The following is an 18,549-nucleotide window of genomic DNA, read 5'->3' as shown; positions in this document are numbered from 1 at the left end:
CCGAGGGCCACGGAGTCAGCGTGGGGGAGGCAGGTCGCCTCTGTGTGGGAGCAGTACCCACGGGTGGTTGGCAGGCCACTCCCTGCACACCTGGCCGGATGTCACTGTGGCACCACAGAACAAGCTGACATCGGGTGCTTCCCGGGCCCCAGGTAGAAAGGGTGCGGCAGGACTTGGGTGGCACCGATGCCCGTGGCACTTCAGCTCAGCCCTGTGTGAGACTGGAGACCCAGGCTGGTGGGCGGCCGGCTTGTCCCCGTGTGGCATCAGTGTGGTGAGAGGGAGGGGAGAGGGTTAAGAGGCCAGGCCGGGGGAAGAGCGTAGAGGATGTGTGGGGAGCTGGACCCTGAGTGGGGCTGTGCACAGGTGAGAACCTCCTGCCGGTGGTGGGCGTCCACTGCGCCACGTGCCTGCTCTCAGGAGCTCCTGCCCAAGTGTTTGGGGGGAGGTGCACGTGAGAGAGAGTACATGGGGCAGGGTGGTAGCGGCGATGGGTCTAGGGGTAAGGTATTGGGTGCTCTTTGTGCGGTTTCCTCCTATTTTCTAAGATTTGAACATTTTTAGACAAAAAAAAAACTGGTGAAAAGTCTTAATTAGGAGGAGCACGCGTGCGTGTGTGGCTCAACTCTTGGTATGACCCGTCTCCCACGCAGGCGAGGTCTTCCATGGCATCAGCAAGGAGGAGCACAGGCATGCCGTGCCCGCCGCCCCAAGGAGCAGCCCCACGGGCCTGGCGCCCCTCCCCACGCTCACCCCCGCCGCCCTCTCTCCAGCCTCCACGCCTCACCTGGGGAACCTCGCAGCCCCCACCTTCCCCAAAACTGCGGCCCCTTCCCCGGGGTTTGGGGATTCCCGCAAGAGCTTCTGTCCTGCTTCAGTGGCACCCCCGCCCCCCACCACGGACGGCTCCATCAGTGCACCTCCAAGTGTCTGCAGGTGAGCCCAGGTCCTGGAGGAGGAGGCCAGGGCGTCTGGGGAGTGAGGTGCCACACCCCCTGACACCAGGGCACAGCAGCTATAGAAACCCTATCCCCAGCGTCATGGGGCGTGACAGCCAGTGAGGTGGGTGGGGCGGGGGTGCTTGTCAGAGGCTGAGGTCTGGGCGGAGCCGGGCACTAACCCCCGCTGGTGTGTTAGGCCCCACCCAACCCTGACAGCATGAGGGCGGGCCCTGGCGGGGTTCAAGTTGTGTCTGTTGCATGTTTAACTAAATACAACAGCACAACCATCACTGGTCAGTTTTTTTTTTAAAGACAGTATTTGTTACCTTTGAACTTGCCTGTTGGAAGCCATCCATCCCCCGACCCCAGGATGAAGTGGTAGCAAGGGACAGTGGAGAGACTGTGTGCCCCACAAGGCCCTCTAGGTGTGACCGCCCGCCACATATACCACCTCACCCAGTCACCCCCCTCACCTCCCTGACTCTGAGCCCTGTGTCCCTGCGGGCCGAGTGCCTGCTGCCCTGCTCTCATGGAGCCCTGCAGGGCATGCTGCACGCTGACAGGCCTGTGTGCGGTTTCGCAGTGACCCTGACTGCGAAGGGCACCGCTGTGAGAACGGCGTCTACGACCCGCAGCAGGACGACGGGGACGAGAGTGCCGACGAAGACAGCTGCTCGGAGCACAGCTCCAGCACCTCCACCTCCACCAACCAGAAGGAGGGCAAGTACTGTGACTGCTGCTACTGTGAATTCTTCGGGCACGGCGGGGTGAGTGCTTGGCCACACGTCCCTCCGCGTCCGTGTGACTGTCCTGGGGCGGGCGGGCAGGCTGGAAGGCTGGGCGGCATTCAGGGTGAGGTTTGTTGTGTAGAAACTTCACTCAGAGCCCAGCTCATGCCAAGGTCTGGTTTGAAGCAGCACTTCCAGTTCCAAGGTGTCTGTGCCCTGAGGGCGTAACGAGAAAATCTGCCCAAAGATGTAGCTGTAAGGGTTTCAGTGCAGCCTTGGTGTGTGTGGGTTTTAAAGTAGTCCATGGGATGGGGGCCAGCTGCGGGCGGTCGGGGAGGCCAGACAGGCGGCCGCCGCCCGGGGACACTGGCGCTGTGTGCGCGGCCAGCTGCCACCCCTCTGCACCCTGAGGGCCCTGGCACATGGTGCCCACACACCGTGCAGAATAGTTGCTTGTCTCCCCAGGAGACGCTGGTCCTGGTGCTGGGCGGCCGTGGGGAAAACGGGCTGTTGGTCCCTCGCCACAGCCCTGCCCCTGCCCCCTGCACTGCGCACCTGTGGTCACTCAGGAGCTCTGCGGGGGGCGGGGGGTCAGGGGGGTGGTTTTCTCTTCGGTGCCAGAGAGAAACCTGCGGGGGAGGAGGCGCACTGGCACGGGCACTGGCAGGGAGGGAGCACCGCACCGCACTGCGCGAGGGGCAGGCCCATCAGCGTCTGCAGCGGTTCCTCTTCAGCTTAAAAACGTTTATTTTTGTACATAATTATATAGACTTTTCCAGCTGTTTCGTGAATGTATACATTTTTCTTACTTGCCAGTTGTTTCTTGTTTCCTTTTTTTCGTAGTGAGCATGTATTTGAGTAATAAGAATAATTCATTTTTAGAAGTAGTCTGAAGTTTATGTTCAGTGTCATTAATATGTGAAGCTTAATTTAGTCATGTTCCTTTTTAATTATCTTAGCCCCCAGCTGCACCAACAAGCAGAAATTATGCAGAAATGAGGGAGAAGCTTCGCTTACGGCTGACGAAGAGAAAGGAGGAGCAGCCAAAGAAGGCAGGCCAGCTGTCAGAGCGCGAGAGCGTGGTGGACCACCGCCGGGTGGAGGACCTGCTGCGCTTCATCAACAGCTCCGAGGCCAAGCCCGCCAGCAGCTCGCGCGCCGCCAAGCGGGCACGCCACAAGCAGAGAAAGGTAGCCTGTGCCTGTGTCTGCACTCGCCTTCGCGTCTGTGCAGTCGGGGCCTCGGGGCGGGGGGCTCCCGCACTGGCCTGTGACATCCGTGGGCCCACACAGGCCTTCAGGCCGCCGTGCTGGCCAGCATGGGCTGCAGAGCTCCCACCTCTGTGCCCAGGGAAGCCGCGGACACTAGCAGTGGGCCTTTGGAGACGGTGGTGGAGTGACTGTGACAGGAGGCAGGGACAGGGCCTTTGGCATGGCAGCGGCCCCAGCTCCTGTCTCACCCCACAGCCATGCCATCTGGGTGGAAGAGGGCCAGCACGCAGCATGGATATCGAGGACGGCAGAGTGAGGGGACAGGCACTGCGGACAGTGCTGGGTGGTTCCCACCTCCCCCCAGGGCTGGGATGTCACAAAGCATGTTTGCCCCATCGTGGGCTATGATGGGACTCGATCTGTGGCCCAGCGAGTGAGCACGATACCCCGAGACTGCAGCTGACTGAGAGACTGTGTCCAACCCCTCAGTTCTCCTGGGGGTCTCCCACAGAGCCCTGTGCCTCAGCGTCAGGCCCAGACACTTTCCTGGGTGCAGCCGCCTCAGGGGGTCAGCTTCAGAGCCCGCCCTCCGCAGGCAGATCTGGGCTGACAGAGGAACTTGGAGGGCTGGAGGGCTCCGGCCTGCTGGGGAGGATAGCCCCCAGGGCCTGCGGTGTGGTGCACCGCGGCAGGGGCAGTGCTCAGCGAGTTGGGGTTGCCCTGTTTGGTGGCATACCTGTCCAGACCCTGCCGGCGCCGCAGTCCTGAAATAGGGCTGCAGTGGCTCTCGGGCTGATTAGGGACTTTGGGGGAGACCTGTTCTGACCCCCAGAAGACCTGGTTTACAGAGCCCCACAGGAGTGGGGAGAAGGGGGTATGCTCTCCATCCAGAGGTGTTAGCAGCATCGGGGGCCCCAGGGTGGTCCCCAGGCCTGGAGATGTCCTTGTGGAGTCATTAGAAGCCCCCGGGTTGGCTCAGGTGCTTTCCAGGGCACTCGCCACCCTGGTCTCCTGGCCCCTGTCCTTGTGAGCTGGTCTGGGTCCAGACTTGATGCCACAGCCCCTCAGGCTCACCATGGTCACCCTCAGCATCCACTCAGACCCTGTGCTCTCCACCGAGCGCCCCGTTTCACAGTTACCCACAAACCAGCCTTGCGTCTCATTGGTGGGCTGGTGCTTGACACGAAGCCAGTGCTGAGCCCATGTGGACCCCCCCTCTGGGGGGTCTGCCCACAGCCCTGAGTGGCGGAGGCCGCCTGCCAGCATGGCACAGTGCCCCCGGCTGCCACGGGGGCTTCTCTTCTGTGGGTGCGGCACGGGCTTCTGATAGCTTCCACTGGCATTGTGAGAGTTGTTTCTGAAAACCTCTCATTACACTTTCGATTTTGTTTGTATTTAATTTTTTTCAAAAAAACAAGTAATTGTCTTTAAAATAACGCCTACTGAAATATTGTGAAAAGTCACTCAACCGTGGAAGGACTTTTACGGTTCCCGTGCAGACTGGTTTTGCCAGAGTTTCTAACAGGCGCCAGCCCCCGGCCAGTCAGCGACAGGAGGGTCCAGGCCCCACTCTGTGGGACTTCGGTTTGTTTTCTAAACACAAGGAGCAGCTTCATCCACGCCCCTGGGGTAGGGGTCTCTAAAGAAGGCCCATTTCCTGCCGCTTGCACAGCAGAATTGGTCTTGGTCTCTCCGCCCTGTAGCGTCAGAGACAGTCTGGTGGCAGTGGATTACGGGTTTCGTTGACCTGCCGGGGAGGTTGTGGGGGCTTCACATTTTCTGGTGCGCGTTTCTTCATTTCCTGTCCACACGTGGAAACGGCTCTGCCTGCGCCTGGGGAGGTGCACGCAGGGCACCAGCAGCCTGCCATCGGCTCTGTCGAGCCCACAGCGGGCACTGGGGGCAGCTGCTGCCACCTTGTGTTAAGTGCGTGGCACCAGGTCCATGGCCATGAGTGGCTTCTTAACTGTCCCCTTCCCCAAATAAAGTAAGTGTGCATGTAAAATACTTGGGACACGTGTGTTTTACTGAGAGCTTTTTGCTTATGTACCCTTCAGGGTTCACGTTCCCATTTCATGACCCATTTAAGGAGTTTCTCCGCGTGCGTTCATTTTTAGAGTACTTGCTGTTGTCTGAGCCTCCCTCTCTTCTCTCCTGCAGCTGGAGGAGAAGGCGCGCCTCGAGGCGGAGGCCAGGGCCCGGGAGCACGTGCACGCCCACGAGGAGCAGCGGCAGGACCAGGAGCAGGACACGAGGCTCACGGCAGAGCTCCGGCGGCTGCAGGAGCTGCAGAAGCTCCGCGCGGTGAAGAAGAAGAAGAAGGAGAGGCCGCCGAGAGACTGCCCCAAGTTGGACGTGCTGGCGGGGACTCTGCAGGCAGCAGCAGAGCCGGGGCCTGACCCTGTGCACATGCACAACGGCTCCCTGGAGCTGACCGAAGAACCAGAAACCTCCCCTCCCTCCCCATCCAGACACACCGACCACACAGAGCCCGGGCTGGGGACGGACGGGCACTTGGCAGACCCCAGGGTTTCCACACTTCTCCTGCCCGAGGGGGTCAGTGGGAAGCAGCAGGAGCCACTGTCCTTTCTCCTGGACATCATGCGTCACCACAAGGCGGGGACCGGCAAACAGAAGCCGAAACAGGCTGGGAAGGCTGGCAGCGAACCAGGTGGGAGGCCCACAGAGGCCCCCAGGCCCTCTGAGGGCCAGCCCAGACCCCGGCCCCAGACTGAGCCAAAGGCTAAAGTGCTGGACCTCAGCCCCCTGACAGAGCCGAAGAGAGAGGAGAGGAGAGCCAACAGCAACAACAACAACAAGAAGCAGCTGAACCACGTCAAGGAGGGGAAGGCGAGCCCTGGCCCCACAGAGTCCCCCTGCGCTGGCGAGCACTCACCCAGCAGCAAGCTGGCGCTGACCGGCTCCCCCCAGCCCAGGGGCAAGAGCAAGAAGAGCCGGAAGAAGAAGGGAGACAGAGCCAGCAGTTCTCTCGGTAAATGGGAATGAATGGGAGTCCGCGTGGCTGGGGCCTGTGGTCCTGAGTCGGTGGTGAGAGGAGCCACGCTTGTCGGTGCTCGGTCTGCCGCATGCTGCCCTTCACCAATACCAGGGGCAGAGAGCCACTGTGGTCCCACTGTGCATTTTGAAATAGTGTTAAGTTTCCCTGAAAGCTGCAGAGAGAGCGCACAGAATGCCTGCGCACTCGCTCCCCAAACCAGCCTCTTCCACCCGGAGCCAGCACTCTCTCACTTCCCTGAGCCAGGAGAGAATCCTTTCCGTTTCCACCGTGAGGCCCCTCCGCCCCGAAACCCTTCCAGTGCGTCTCCCCCAAGATGAAGCTCCTCTGGCAGGACCGCGCACAGTCGCCGAACCCTCAGAGGAGCACAGTGCAGGGGGCTCCGAGTGGTGCCGATGTGCCCGTGCACCCTGGGTTTGCAGCCAGGCTCAGGTCTGTGGCCGGCGGTGGTGCCGAGGCTGTGCGGGCCCTGGTCCTCCCACGCTGCAGGGCACAGCACCTGCTGCTGCCGGCACTGCCCTCGGGCTGGGGTGGTGGCCCCCGGTCAGTCCCTCCCCACTGTCCAGGCAGCATCTGCGTGTCCCGTCCCGTGGGCAGACACATTCCTCTGTCTTTAAGTTTATTTATTTTGTATCTTTTCTTTACCTCTTTACCGCGCACTGTTGCATCCACCAACCGCGGGAACAAATGTCGGAGACTTTCAAGGTTCCAAAGATGTTACTTTATTGGCCAAGTTTAACCTGCGCAGGGGCGAACTCTCAAAGTGTCCAGAGACACGGTGCCCGCAGGGGCTGCAAACGAGAGTCGCACCCAGCACTTACAGCTAAGTCCTTACATAGAGGCAAGCAAGCAAGCCTTGCGCAGAAGCAGACGTGGCGGTTTAGCTGTTGGCTTACAGAGCCTGCGCGAGGGAACAGGGTGGGGTCTGACTCAACTGAAAGGAAAATTTTGAAACTAAACAGATGGGCAATCAACTTACAGGATGTTTGCTAGGGACGCAGGCTCCTTGGGGCTGAGACTATTTTTCTTGTTCCCAACATTCCCCCGTTTTCCTTGTGGGTATGTCAAACCCTTGACTCTCCATCATTTGGGATGATGGTATAAGGTTGGCAGAGTACCATTAACTTGACTACTTCTACCCTCTCTTTGATAAAGGCAAGAACTCTATTTAGGATGATAGGCCCTATGGTGACCGCTAGTAGGAGCAGTAGAAGGGGACCAGCAATAGCAGATATAAGGGTAGGTAACCAAGCGACGATGTTTTGAACATGGAAGCATACCAACTGGAACTTTCCTCCTCTTTATCTCTATCCTTTAATCTTTTGGTGAGGGTCCTGATATTTTCTCTAATTACTCCAGAGTGGTTAGCATAAAAACAACATTCCTCCCCTAATGTAGCACATAACCCACCTTGCTGGAGGAAGAGGAGCTCTAATCCTCTCCTATTTTGTAAGGCTACTCCAGCAAGGGAGTCTACTTGGCGCTCTAAATATATTACCTGATCTTGGAGGAGGGAGATATCTTTTGAAAAGGTTTGAGATAGCTGCCTAAGGTTGGCCTCCCCTTGAATGAGTGATGCCGCTCCTACAGCGGCAGAACCTACGATTCCTATGGTAGCCACGATAGGGATGAGGAGTGGGGTCCACTTAGCCCGCCTTGGGGAAGCAACTAGGAATTCAGGGTTTCCTCCATACAAATATACTTGAGGAATGATACAAGCGCTCCCGCAAAGCTCAGGATGGGTGGGGACCATGCACTTAGAAATGCCCTGAGTGCATGCAAACCATAGTCCCTCAGGAGCCTGTGTTACTGCTGGGCTCTCTAGGGTGTCTGTCAGGCAGGGTTTCTTGGTTAAGACAATAATCACTATAATTGGATGTATCCAAGGTGAAGTTTGCCAGAAGGTAGCAAGTTCCCTTCCCATGGAACTCTGCTGGGGTGAGGGATCCTTCAGAAATACAATCGCTTATCTGATTCTGATCTTGGTTTTGAATACCCGTGAGGGTGACTGTGGTGGGAGCCAGTTCCCCTCCTCTCGAGGTGTTGGCCCCCAGCCCTACATAGAAAGGAGGTCTGGGACTTAGGCACAGCCAGCAAGACTCTGTAATACCCGGCTGTGTGCTATTAAAGAATGGAAATACCTTATCTAGTAAATCTAGGGCATAAATCTCTTGGTGGTGTGGCCTTTCTAGTAACCAACCGGCTGGGAGTATAAAAGGGTAACTTATGGTTCTGCTCTTCTGGCTCGATCAGGAATGAGTCAGCAGTAGGAGTCGCAGTGGCTCCGCTCTGGTCTGGGTCTGTCTCACTGCCCGGGCGCTCAAGCGCTGCCGGGGAGCTGACAGGGGGCCTAGGTGGCCTGGGTGGCAGCCCGCTTCCCACTCCTCTAAGGAGTGGCCTGTTTTTAGTAGGAAGTTTTCTGACGGTGAAGAAGGTTCCAGGGTCAGTCCCGGACACGTAAAGTCTAACCCCCCATGTACGACCCTTGATCCATTCGGGGTCTCCTGGGTTTAGGACTGTTACCGTGGTTGGATTGCATTTGTCTAACATACAGTCTTTATTATTTGGTTTTCCACCGCGATCGCGGAAAAGGGATATATGTTTACCATTCCTACCTCCGGGGTTCCAGTCTATGGCCAGGGTCTCACAACCCCATTGCCTACAACAGAAATCCTTGTAGGTTCCACAAGGGTAAACCTTTTCCTGAGGTGGTTCCGGGCATCCATAATCAGCAGCGTACCTAAGGGCGTAGTTCTTGACCGTGTTATCACATGGAGTGAATGGGATTGAGAGGCGTTGCCAATCAGAAAGGGAGTTTACAACAGCTACGGCTGCGGGAGACTCACAAAATTTATCATCAGAGAATTTAGAGAAGTCGGCCTTTAGGGTTATTGGAGTATTTCCCCCCCAAGTATAGTTGGAAGCAATTACTGTGCCATCAGCAGTTCTAATTAAGACCCATTCTTGCTGTTCTAACCCGCTACTAGGCAAACAGCAGAAAGCTATCAGTCCTAAGCAGTGGAGAAAGTAAGCTTTAGGGGCTCCTCCGGTTTCCGTTTGACTTGCCATTTTTGAGGTAGGTCGTCTGGTGGCTGGGCCGGTTTCACGTGGGAGAGGTGGATCCAGTAGGGTTTCTCAGCTACCCTAACAGCCGTGGGTGTGCTTAGGAGCACCTGGAACGGTCCATTCCATCGTGGCTCCAGGCTGCCCCGCCTGTGATTGAGAATCCATACCCATTGTCCAGGTTCTGGTGCTTCTGGTACTTTGGTGACGTCAACTTTATCCGACTGGATTGACCGTTGGAGGGCCCGTACTTCACTCCGAATGTGTTGCAAAGCCCGTAGGGACTTGAGGAAATTGTGGTTAGAAATCTCTAAATTCCTCGGTGGTCAACCCGGGTATAAGGGGTATTGGTCAGCCAAATAGAATTTCATAGGGGGCCCATTTCTTAAGGTAAGGAGTACATCTTGTCCTAAAAAGGGCAAAAGGGAGTAGCTCAACCCAGTTCTCGCCGGTCTCCTCTTTCAGTTTAATGATTGTTTCCTTTAAAGTCCTATTCATTCTTTCTACTTGTCCTGAACTCTGGGGTCTGTAAATACAGTGTAGTTTCCAATTAATGCCTAACTTAGTGGCTAATTCTTGTGATATCTTGGAGATAAATGCTGGTCCATTATCTGATCCTAGGGCAAGGGGAGTACCATATCTGGGTACAATTTCTCCCAGTACAAATTTGCATACTGTGGATGCTGCTTCCCCTCGAGTGGGGAACGCCTCCACCCACCCAGAAGAAGTATCTACTAGGACTAATAAATATTTATAGCCAGATTTCCCAGGATTCATTTCAGTGAAATCTACTTCCCCCAGTTCCCCAGGGGCCTTCCCACGATACCTTACTAAGGGAGGCAGCTTCTTAGTTGGGGAGTTTACCTTAGCACAAATACTGCATCTAGATACAGTTGAATGGACAATATCCCTAATGATGGGGCCTAAGTAATATTTCTTTATTAGTTGTTCTAACTTATTCTGTCCTAGGTGGGTGCTGGTGTGGTTGTCCTTTGCTATCTGCCTAGCAACTCCCTGGGGTAGGTAAAGCCTAGAATCAGGTAACCTTATCCATCTTTGCTGATTTTTCTGGCCTTTTAACTGAATCCCTTCTTGTTCTTCTGGTGTGTAGCTTGGGATAGGAGGTAAGGTAGGTTGGGGAAGGAGGGGAAGGAGGTTTTCTGATTGCCCAGAGGCGGCTTCTTTGGCAGCTGAATCTGCCAGTTGGTTGCCTTTGATGATAGGGGAATCCCCCTTCTGCGGTCCTTTACAGCGGATAATAGCAACTCTGGTGGGCAGCCAGATGGCATCTAGAAGGGCAAGAATCTCACTTCGATTTTTAATGTCCTTTCCCCCCGCAGTCAAGAGGCCTCTCTCCTTATCTATGGCCCCGTGTATGTAAGCAGTGGCAAAAGCGTAGCGGCTGTCAGTATGGATATTGGCCACCTTCCCCTCTGCCATCTGTAAGGCCCTGGTCAGTCCGATTAACTGCTCTCTGCGCAGAGGTCCCTGCTGGCAATGCCCTTTGCCACAGGACTTTATTTTCTGTGGTCACTGCTGCTCCTGCATATCGCTGTCCGTCCTTGACGAAACTGCTGCCGAAAGTGAACAAAGTTAGGTCGGCCTTTTCATATGCCTGATCTCTTAAGTCCGGGCGGGACCCAGTCACAGTGTCTAGGACCTGCTTGCAACTGTGAACTAAAGTAGAATCTGGTACCGGCAACAGGGTCGCTGGGTTTAGAGCCGTTGTCTTGAGGAACTGGACAGACAGTGGATTAAGCAACTGAGCTTGGTACTGTGTCAGTCGAGCACTGGACAACTATCTGTCGGGAGGTGCCCAAAGCACTTGCTCTACGTAATGTTCACCAATTACGTATATGTCTTGTCCTAGGGTCAACTTGCTGGCCTCTTTGACTAAAATGGAGGTGGCAGCAAGGGCCCTTAGGGACATCGGCCATCCAGATGCCATGGGGTCGAGCTTCTTGGACAGGTAGGCTACTGGCCTTTTCCATGGTCCAAGCTCTAGGCTAAGCACCCCTAGGGCAACTCCCCCCTTCTCAGCTACAAACAGCTGGAATGGCTTAGCCAGGTCAGGCAGGGCCAAGGCTGGGGCGGCGACTAATGCCTCCTTGAGGGCCTGGAATGCCTGTTTCTCTTTATTAGTCCATGTACATTGCTCTTCCTTTCCTCTAGTCAACTCGTGTAGGGGCCTGGCCAGCTCAGCAAAGCCTAAGATCCATAGCCTGCAATATCCCACTGCACCTAGGAACTCTCACACTTGTCTCTTGGTAGTAGACTCAGGGATCTGTAGGACCACCTGGATTCGTTGACTGGATAGGGTTCTCTGCCCCCTCCCCCCGTAAGTTATATCCCAGATAACTTACAGTTTGCGTCACGATCTGGGCTTTCTTGGCTGAGACTCGGTACCCCATTCTCTCGAGGTCCTGCAGCAAGTCCGTGGTAGCTACCTCGCACTCCTCTTCGCTCTTTGCAGCTATGAGAATGTCATCTACATGCTGCAACAGCACTATAGATGGATGGGACAGCGGAAAGCCTGCAAATCTTTGCTCAGAGCCTCATTAAAGATGGTGGGGGAGTTTTTGAACCCTTGCGGCAGTCTAGTCCGTGTGAATGGACCTACTAGTCCATTCTCTGGGTCATTCCACTCAAAGGCAAAGATCTCCTGGCTCGGGGGTGCTAACAGAATGCAGAAGAAAGCATCCTTCAAGTCCAGGACTGAACAATAAGTGTGAGTAGGGGGTAGCGAACTCAGCAGGGTATATGGGTTAGGCACCGTGGGGTGGATGGTCTCTACCCGTGCATTCACCTCCCGCAAGTCTTGCACTGGGCGGTAGTCTTGGGTCCCAGGTTTCTGGACAGGGAGTAAAGGGGTGTTCCAAGCAGACTGACACTCCCGGAGTATCCCCACCTCAAGTAGGCGCTGCAAGTGTCGCGCAATACCCTGTTTGGCTCGTGCTGGAACTGGATATTGCCTGATCCTGACTGGGCTGGCAGTGCTCGACAGTTGCACTAGGACAGGTGGCTGGTGAGAGGCCAAACCTGGTGGATTGGTCTCCGCCCATACTCCAGGTATCTTAGTGAGCAAGGCATCCGGGACCCCTGCCGTCTCCCCCTTACCTCCTTGACTGGTGGCAAGCAGGTACTCTTCAGACAGTGGGACGGTTATCTCCAAGCTGACCTCCATCTCTTTGTCCCTGTTTCTCGAAGGGCTCTCCTCACGTCTGAAGGTGATGGTGGCTTGGAGTTTCTGTAACAAATCTCTTCCAAGCAGTGGGTAAGGACAGTCTGGAATGACTAGGAAAGAGTGGGTAATGGTGCCTCGGCCTAGGTTAGTTATTCTTGCGGGAGTCCATGGGTAGGCCTCTGCTTTGCCCGTGGCCCCCACTATCTTGGTAGTTGCCTTCTGGATTTGTCCCTGTGGTTGCTTTAGGACTGAGTAGGTGGCTCCCGTGTCGACCAGGAAGTCTGTTGGCTTACCTTCGACTGCTAAGGTGACCATGGGCTCCTGGGAGCCGACGGGAACGGAGCCCTGGCCCCGTCAGTCTGAGGTTTGGAGCAAGACTTCAGGGCCCTGCCTCTGCCCTTGACTGTCAGCTTTCAGCTTTGGGCACTCCCGCTTCCAGTGCCCCTTTGCTTTACAGTAGGCACATTGATCTTTGTCTGTTCGTCGCCCTTAGCGCTTTCGTGGTCCCCCTTTTCCTTGGGAGGAGATTTCTGGGCAGCAGTCAGGATCTTAGCAACCTCCTTCGCCCTGCCTACCTCTGGGTCATCTCTATTCACATAAACTTTCTGGGCTATCTCCAATAGCTCACTCCTATTCTCTCCCTCAAATCCTTCTATCTTCTGAAGCTTCTTCCTAATATCTGAGGCTGTCTGAGTCACAAAGGCTGTGTTTACTAATCTCCTATTTTCCTCTGCCTTGGGGTCGAGGGGTGTATATACCCTATATGCTTCCATAAGCCTCTCTAGGAACGCTGCTGGGGATTCTTCTCTGCCCTGGGTGACTTCACTGACCTTACTAAAGTTGGTAGGTTTTCTCGCAGCTGCCTTGAACCCCCTCAGCAGAGCCCGGCGATACTGCAGCAGTGCGTCCCTCCCCCCAATTGTATTTGGATCCCAGGCTGGAGGCTGAAAAGGGAGAATGTCTTCTACCTCCCTCCTCCCAGCCATAGTCTCTCCCTCCTCCCCCAATACCGCCTTTGCGGCTTCCCGTATCCTCTCTCTCTCCTCAGAAGTGAAGAGAGTTTACAGAATCTGTTGACAGTCATCCCAGGTGGGCTGGTGAGTTCTGAATATGGTTTCGAGGAGGGAGATTAGCCCTTGGGGTTTCTCAGAGAACCGGGATTCTGATGTTTCCAGTTATATAAGTCACTGGTGGAAAAGGGCACATAAACTAGATGAGGAGGCACCCGCGAAACAGCATCTAGTGCCGGTGGTGCCTCCCGGAGGGGCAAAATGGTAGCGTCCCCTGCCAAAAGTGCATTGGGAATGCCCCTCGCCACCGGAGGGAACGCTCCCTCCCCGTAAAGTACACCTCCCTGGGTATGTGACGGGCTTACAAACATGCCGATGTCCCTGTGTGAGGAATCCGGTTCCTCTCTACGCGGGTGTGGAGGGGGTGCATTCACAGGGTCTAAAATGATCCTTCGGTGTTTCTGGCAGTACTGGGTAGAGCCTGGGCTGCTTTCGGGGTGCCTTTGGGGTGGCGACCCTGCTATCGCATCCCTTTTCTCTTGCCCTATTTTCGCCTGCAACTAGACAAATTGCTCGTCTGCCTCTCTGATTCCCTTTTAGACATTTCCTAATGTACCCAGGCCTCTCTATTGCAGCATCTACCCAGACATCTATGTACAGATATTGGTGGGGTGGGGGACCCTGTACACCGTGGCTCGCACTGGGAACAAAGTGGAGAGGTCAAAAGTACCCTCTGTGGGCCACCCTACATCAAAAGTGGGCCACTCTAACTGACACAAAAGGCTCGCAGGAATTCAGGGTCCAGTGGCGGCCCACCATAGCCCTGTGCTTGTCTCTGGAAATCAGAAAAGTTCTTTAAGAGACAGTCAAGTGGGGAACTGGACACCGATTCCTTTTGTCCTATCTTGAGAAGACTGGGGATTTCGAAGGAGAGGAAACAGACCACACAGGCAAACGACCAAACAAACAACACAGTTCCACAAACACACGGACTATCAGACGTGCCTGGCATACAATACTGAAACTAAATGCAGCGCAGTGCGGCGCGGGGGAAGGAAAACCTAACGTGACCGGTCACAATCCAAATTACCAAAACCAAATTTCAGAGTGCGGCATCTCGCCTCTGACAGTCCCTGGGTGGGTCACAGGCAGCGTCCCACCTATCACAACAGGGTTTCTAACTCCGGAGTACAAACACTAAAGAGGATCCCAACCAAATACTTACCTCGAGCTGCCCGACCGGTCTCCGAACCAAAACTCCGTGGAGGGAGATCTCGCTGGGGCCTCCAAATGTTGCATCCACCAACCCCAAGAACAAGTGTCGGAGACTTTCAAGGTTCCAAAGATGTTACTTTATTGTCCAAGTTTAACCTGCACAGGGGTGAACTCTCAAAGTGTCCAGAGACACGGTGCCCGCAAGGGCTGCAAACGAGAGTCGAGTCGCGCACAGGGCTTACAGCAAAGTCCTTATATAGAGGCAAGCAAGCAAGCGTTGGGCAGAAGCAGATGTGGCGGTTAGCTATTGGCTTACAGAGCCCACGTGGGGGAACAGGGTGGGGTCTGACTCAACTGAAAGGAAAATTTTGAAACTAAACAGATGGCAATCAACTTACAGGATGTTTGCTAGGGAAGCAGGCTCCTTGGGGCTGAGACCATTTTTCTTGTTCCCAACACGCACCCGCAGTGTTAGTGTCTGCTGGCGCTTCCTGCTCAGCATGTCTGTTACTGCGTTGTTCCCAGACAGTGGCCTCTCTTGCACGGTTCCTGCTGCGTTTCTGACGTGGCCCTCTGCGGGAGGAGCCGTCCTCCCCTGTGTTTCCTTCACTCGCGGGGGCATTTCTGGGAGGGGGCCCTGGGGTGCTGCGCTGCTGGCTCGGGGCACCCGGGCCGGCCCGGCCCAGACTCTGCCTCCGGCCCCGACTCTGCCTCCGGCCCCACAGCCTGGTTTCCGACCTTGTTCATGGGTCCCTTTCAGACCATCAGCCACAGTTAGGCGTTCCAGGCTCTTTTTGCAGTGTCCCCATCCCAACCGCCTGTCGGCCATTTCTCCAAGGAGCCCTGGCACGTGTCAGTGGAGGGGCCCTGGGAAAGCCGGCCTGGGCGTGCCTGCTGCGGCCTTGTGCGCAGGCGCCGCGGGCGGACGGCAGCGCTGGGGGCGGTGGTTCTGGGCCGCGTTCCCCCAGGGAGGAGCCCGAGCCGCACTGACAGCGCAGACTCCCAGCCTCCGCTGCGCCTGCGCCTCCCGCACAGATTCCGTGTGCCTGCGGCTGGCGCGGTGCCAGCCTGCCAGACCCTCCGTCCCTTCGGTCGTCCCGCCTGGTTTCGCGGACAGTGGGCTGGCTCCCATTTAGCAGTCCTGTCTGCAGCCGGCGGCCCGTGGTGGTCAGTGTCGAGCACGTGGGCGGGGTCGGTGCTTGAGGAACCGCGGAGGTTCTTTTCTCTTTGTGTTCACTTTGTGTTTCTCCGCCACCACCCAGTGTTCCCACCCGGTTCCCACCCATTTACTGTACACACAGGTTTCCCCTTTGCTTCCCCCTTTTGCACCAAAGCTAGCGTACTAGGGTGCTCCTTTTCCCTTTGCTTCTCCCGCTCACTGTATTCCGGAAATCACTTGGTGTCAGTTCATTGGGCTGGTCCTCTTGGTTCTTCCGGGCGTGGCGCCCTGAAGGGCATCTAAAGGATGACCGACCACTTTGGCAGGTGTGGCTCAGTTAGTTATGACATTGTCCCATAGAAAGGCTGCAGCCTCAACTCCCGGTCACGACACACACCCGGGTTACAGGTTTGATCTTCGGTTGGGGTGCATGTGAGAAGAGAACCAATTTAGTGACTCTCTCTCTCTCCCCCTCCTTCCCCTTTTCTCTTTAAAAATTAAAAAAAATTACTTTTAGAGAGAGGGGAAGGGAGGGAGAAAAAGAGGGAAAGAAACGTCCATGTAAGAGAGATACATCTATCATTTGCCTCTGGCATGCCCCCAGCTGGAGACCTGGCCCACAGTCCGAGCATATGCCCTGACTGGGAATCAAACAAGTGGCCCTGGCTGGTGCGGCTCGGTGGATTGAGTGCCAGCCTGAGAACCAAAGAGTCGCCAGTTCATTCCTAGTCAGGGTGTATGCCTGGGTAGGGGGCGTGTGAAGGCAACCACACGTTGATGTTTCTGTCCCTCTCTATCACCCTCCTTTCCCCTTTCTGTAAAAATAAACAAATAAAATCTTCTTGGTAGGAAAAAAGCAACCTTTCTGAGCCACAGCATTCAGGGCATCCCGCTTCCTTGCTCCCTAATAGCAATGAAAAAAGTGTTCTCAGGTGAAGCTAAAAGAAATCTGATCTACTCACCTCTCCTGTGCATCCAGACAGTGCTGCCGGGCGTGACTGTGCTCGGTTTCCCCTTTGTGGGGGTTCTTCAGCGGGATTCCCCGGAAGAGGGAGTGCTGGGTCAGCAGGTAGTGGCGGTGGCGTTTCCTAGGTTCCCCGAGCTTCTCCAGACCCCCCTAGGGCCCCCATGTGCCTGTTCTCACCTTAGGCTTTGTAATTCGAGCCAGCCATTCGGTGAAACCTGTCTGCAGTGCAGCTTTTGTTCATATGTTCTGAGTACAAAGAGGTCATATTTTTAGGACTCTTTCTTTACGTGTGAATTTTTTTATTCTGGTTATTTTTCACTGTTTTTTACTTTTTCCTCCATTAAAAAAAATGTATTCACTTATTTTTAGAGAGAGGGTAATGAAGAGAAGAGAAACATCAGTGTGTGGCTGCCTCTTGTGTGCCCCCCACTCCGGGACCTGGCCTGCAACCCAGGCATGTGCCCTGACTGGGAATCGAACTGGCAACCCCTCAGTTCTCAGGCCAGTGCTCAATCTACTGAGCCACACCAGCCAGGGCTTTCCTCCATTTTTAGGAGTCTTTGGTACATCAGGATCATTGGTCTTTTAACTGCATTGCGTGCTGCAGACAGCCTCCCAGTCTCGGGCTGGCCGGGAACCAAGCTGCTGCTGCGTGTACAAGGCTGTCCTCGTTTCTACTTTGCATGTAGTCAGCCCACGGATCTGTTATTGCCTCTGTTGTTTCACCGCTTGTGAGAAAGTGTCCCTCTAACCAAAGGGGAAAGAGGGATGAGCCACGTTTTCTCCTGGCTTTCAGTGGTCTGGTGTCTGCCTTCAACCCCTGACGATTGGAGTTGGCTCTGGGGCACCACTTCAGGCTCAGGTTCAGTGCCAGCTTTTCCAAGAGGTTGCCTAGGCGTCCCCGCACCGGCCTGAGAAAGCTCATCTTGCCTTAGGGACTCGGGCGCCACCTTCGTGCTTCACAAAAGTGCTGGGGGGGTGGGTAGCGCAGGAGCCCCAACCCAGGGCGCCGCTAGAGTGTTCGTGATATTCTGACAAGCCACCCCATTGGCAGGCCGGTGTCCTCTCCAGTTGGAGGCTCAGGGGTCCCAGACCAAGGGACCTGCCCGTGATCTGAACTGTGTCCCCTCAGTGTGTGCCTGCAGGAAGGAAAGGTCAAGAAGCAGTCACAGAACAGGAGGCCACTCCCAAAAGGAGACGAGGAGGGAGTGACAGTTCCCAAAGCAATACATGTTTCTTCTGGCCGGGGCCCCTCACTGCCTGCTGCCCATCCCTGCCGTGGGCGGGGGGAGTCCCACATGCAGCGCCACACCAGTCTGTTCGGAAGTCCTGTGTCCCCTGCTGTTGAGTCACCTGCTGTCACTGTGCTCACTGTTTTAGAGGCTCCGTAAGAGTCAGCGACTCATGGGGCAGTTGCGTCCTCACAGTTTTCGTTTTCAGTGTGTTCTCGGCTGTCCTCCTGTGCTTCCCACTCCACAGGGACTTCCCGTGGAAAGGCCAGGTGGCACCTTCCCTGGGATGCCTTTGAATTCATGAGCTGGCAGGGGTCTCCCGAGCGCTGACTGTCCTCCCTGAGGACAGGAGGCGCCTTTCCAGTTGCTCAGGACCCCCGTGCAGATGACTCCTAGGGCTGGCTTCAGCCTTGTCCCGCAGGCCTTTTTGTTCTCCTCATGGAGCTCATTGCAGAGCACGGGGCCTCCCTTGTTTCAGAGCGCCCACTGCCGTCAGGTCTCCAACAGCACTGCCCGCCCTGCACGGTCGCCTGCAGTCCCAAGTCCCTGCTGTGCACTTGGAATGTGGCCAGTTCCAGTCCAGGGGGTGTGAGTGTAACATCCACACTGGATTGTGAGCACCTCGTGTGGAAAAAGAACGTACGGTACCTGCATGTTACGTTTAATGCTGATTACACACAGAAACCGCAGTTTGGGAGGTACATTTAACTAGGTCAAGTGTGTGCTGAAGCTAGCCATCCCTGCTGCCTCCATCCTTTCCTGTGCAGCACCCCCGGAGGGGGAGGGCTGTGTTTCCGTGGGCCGCCGTTGCTCTGACTGGTCG

At 55.7% G+C, this 18,549-nt stretch overlaps 1 protein-coding gene across 3 annotated transcripts in view; it reads left to right on the top strand.

Moving 5' to 3' along the window:
- The window catches only part of FAM193A (family with sequence similarity 193 member A), a 126,195-nt gene that overhangs the window by 97,051 nt on the left and 10,595 nt on the right, over positions 1–18,549 (top strand). For all 3 annotated transcript variants that reach the window (XM_037046869.1, XM_037046862.1, XM_037046877.1), the window contains 4 exons: positions 654–936; positions 1,525–1,708; positions 2,629–2,859; positions 5,041–5,872. In XM_037046869.1, coding sequence (XP_036902764.1) covers positions 654–936; positions 1,525–1,708; positions 2,629–2,859; positions 5,041–5,872 — 1,530 coding nt within the window. The remainder of the gene's footprint in view (positions 1–653; positions 937–1,524; positions 1,709–2,628; positions 2,860–5,040; positions 5,873–18,549) is intronic.

The sequence above is a fragment of the Sturnira hondurensis genome, unplaced genomic scaffold (assembly GCF_014824575.4).
Source record: "Sturnira hondurensis isolate 20B ecotype Veracruz unplaced genomic scaffold, ASM1482457v3 Scaffold0000780, whole genome shotgun sequence".
NCBI classification, from domain to species: domain Eukaryota; kingdom Metazoa; phylum Chordata; class Mammalia; order Chiroptera; family Phyllostomidae; genus Sturnira; species Sturnira hondurensis.
Note: the sequence above shows the minus strand (reverse complement) of the source record. Positions and strands in the feature narration are given on the sequence as shown.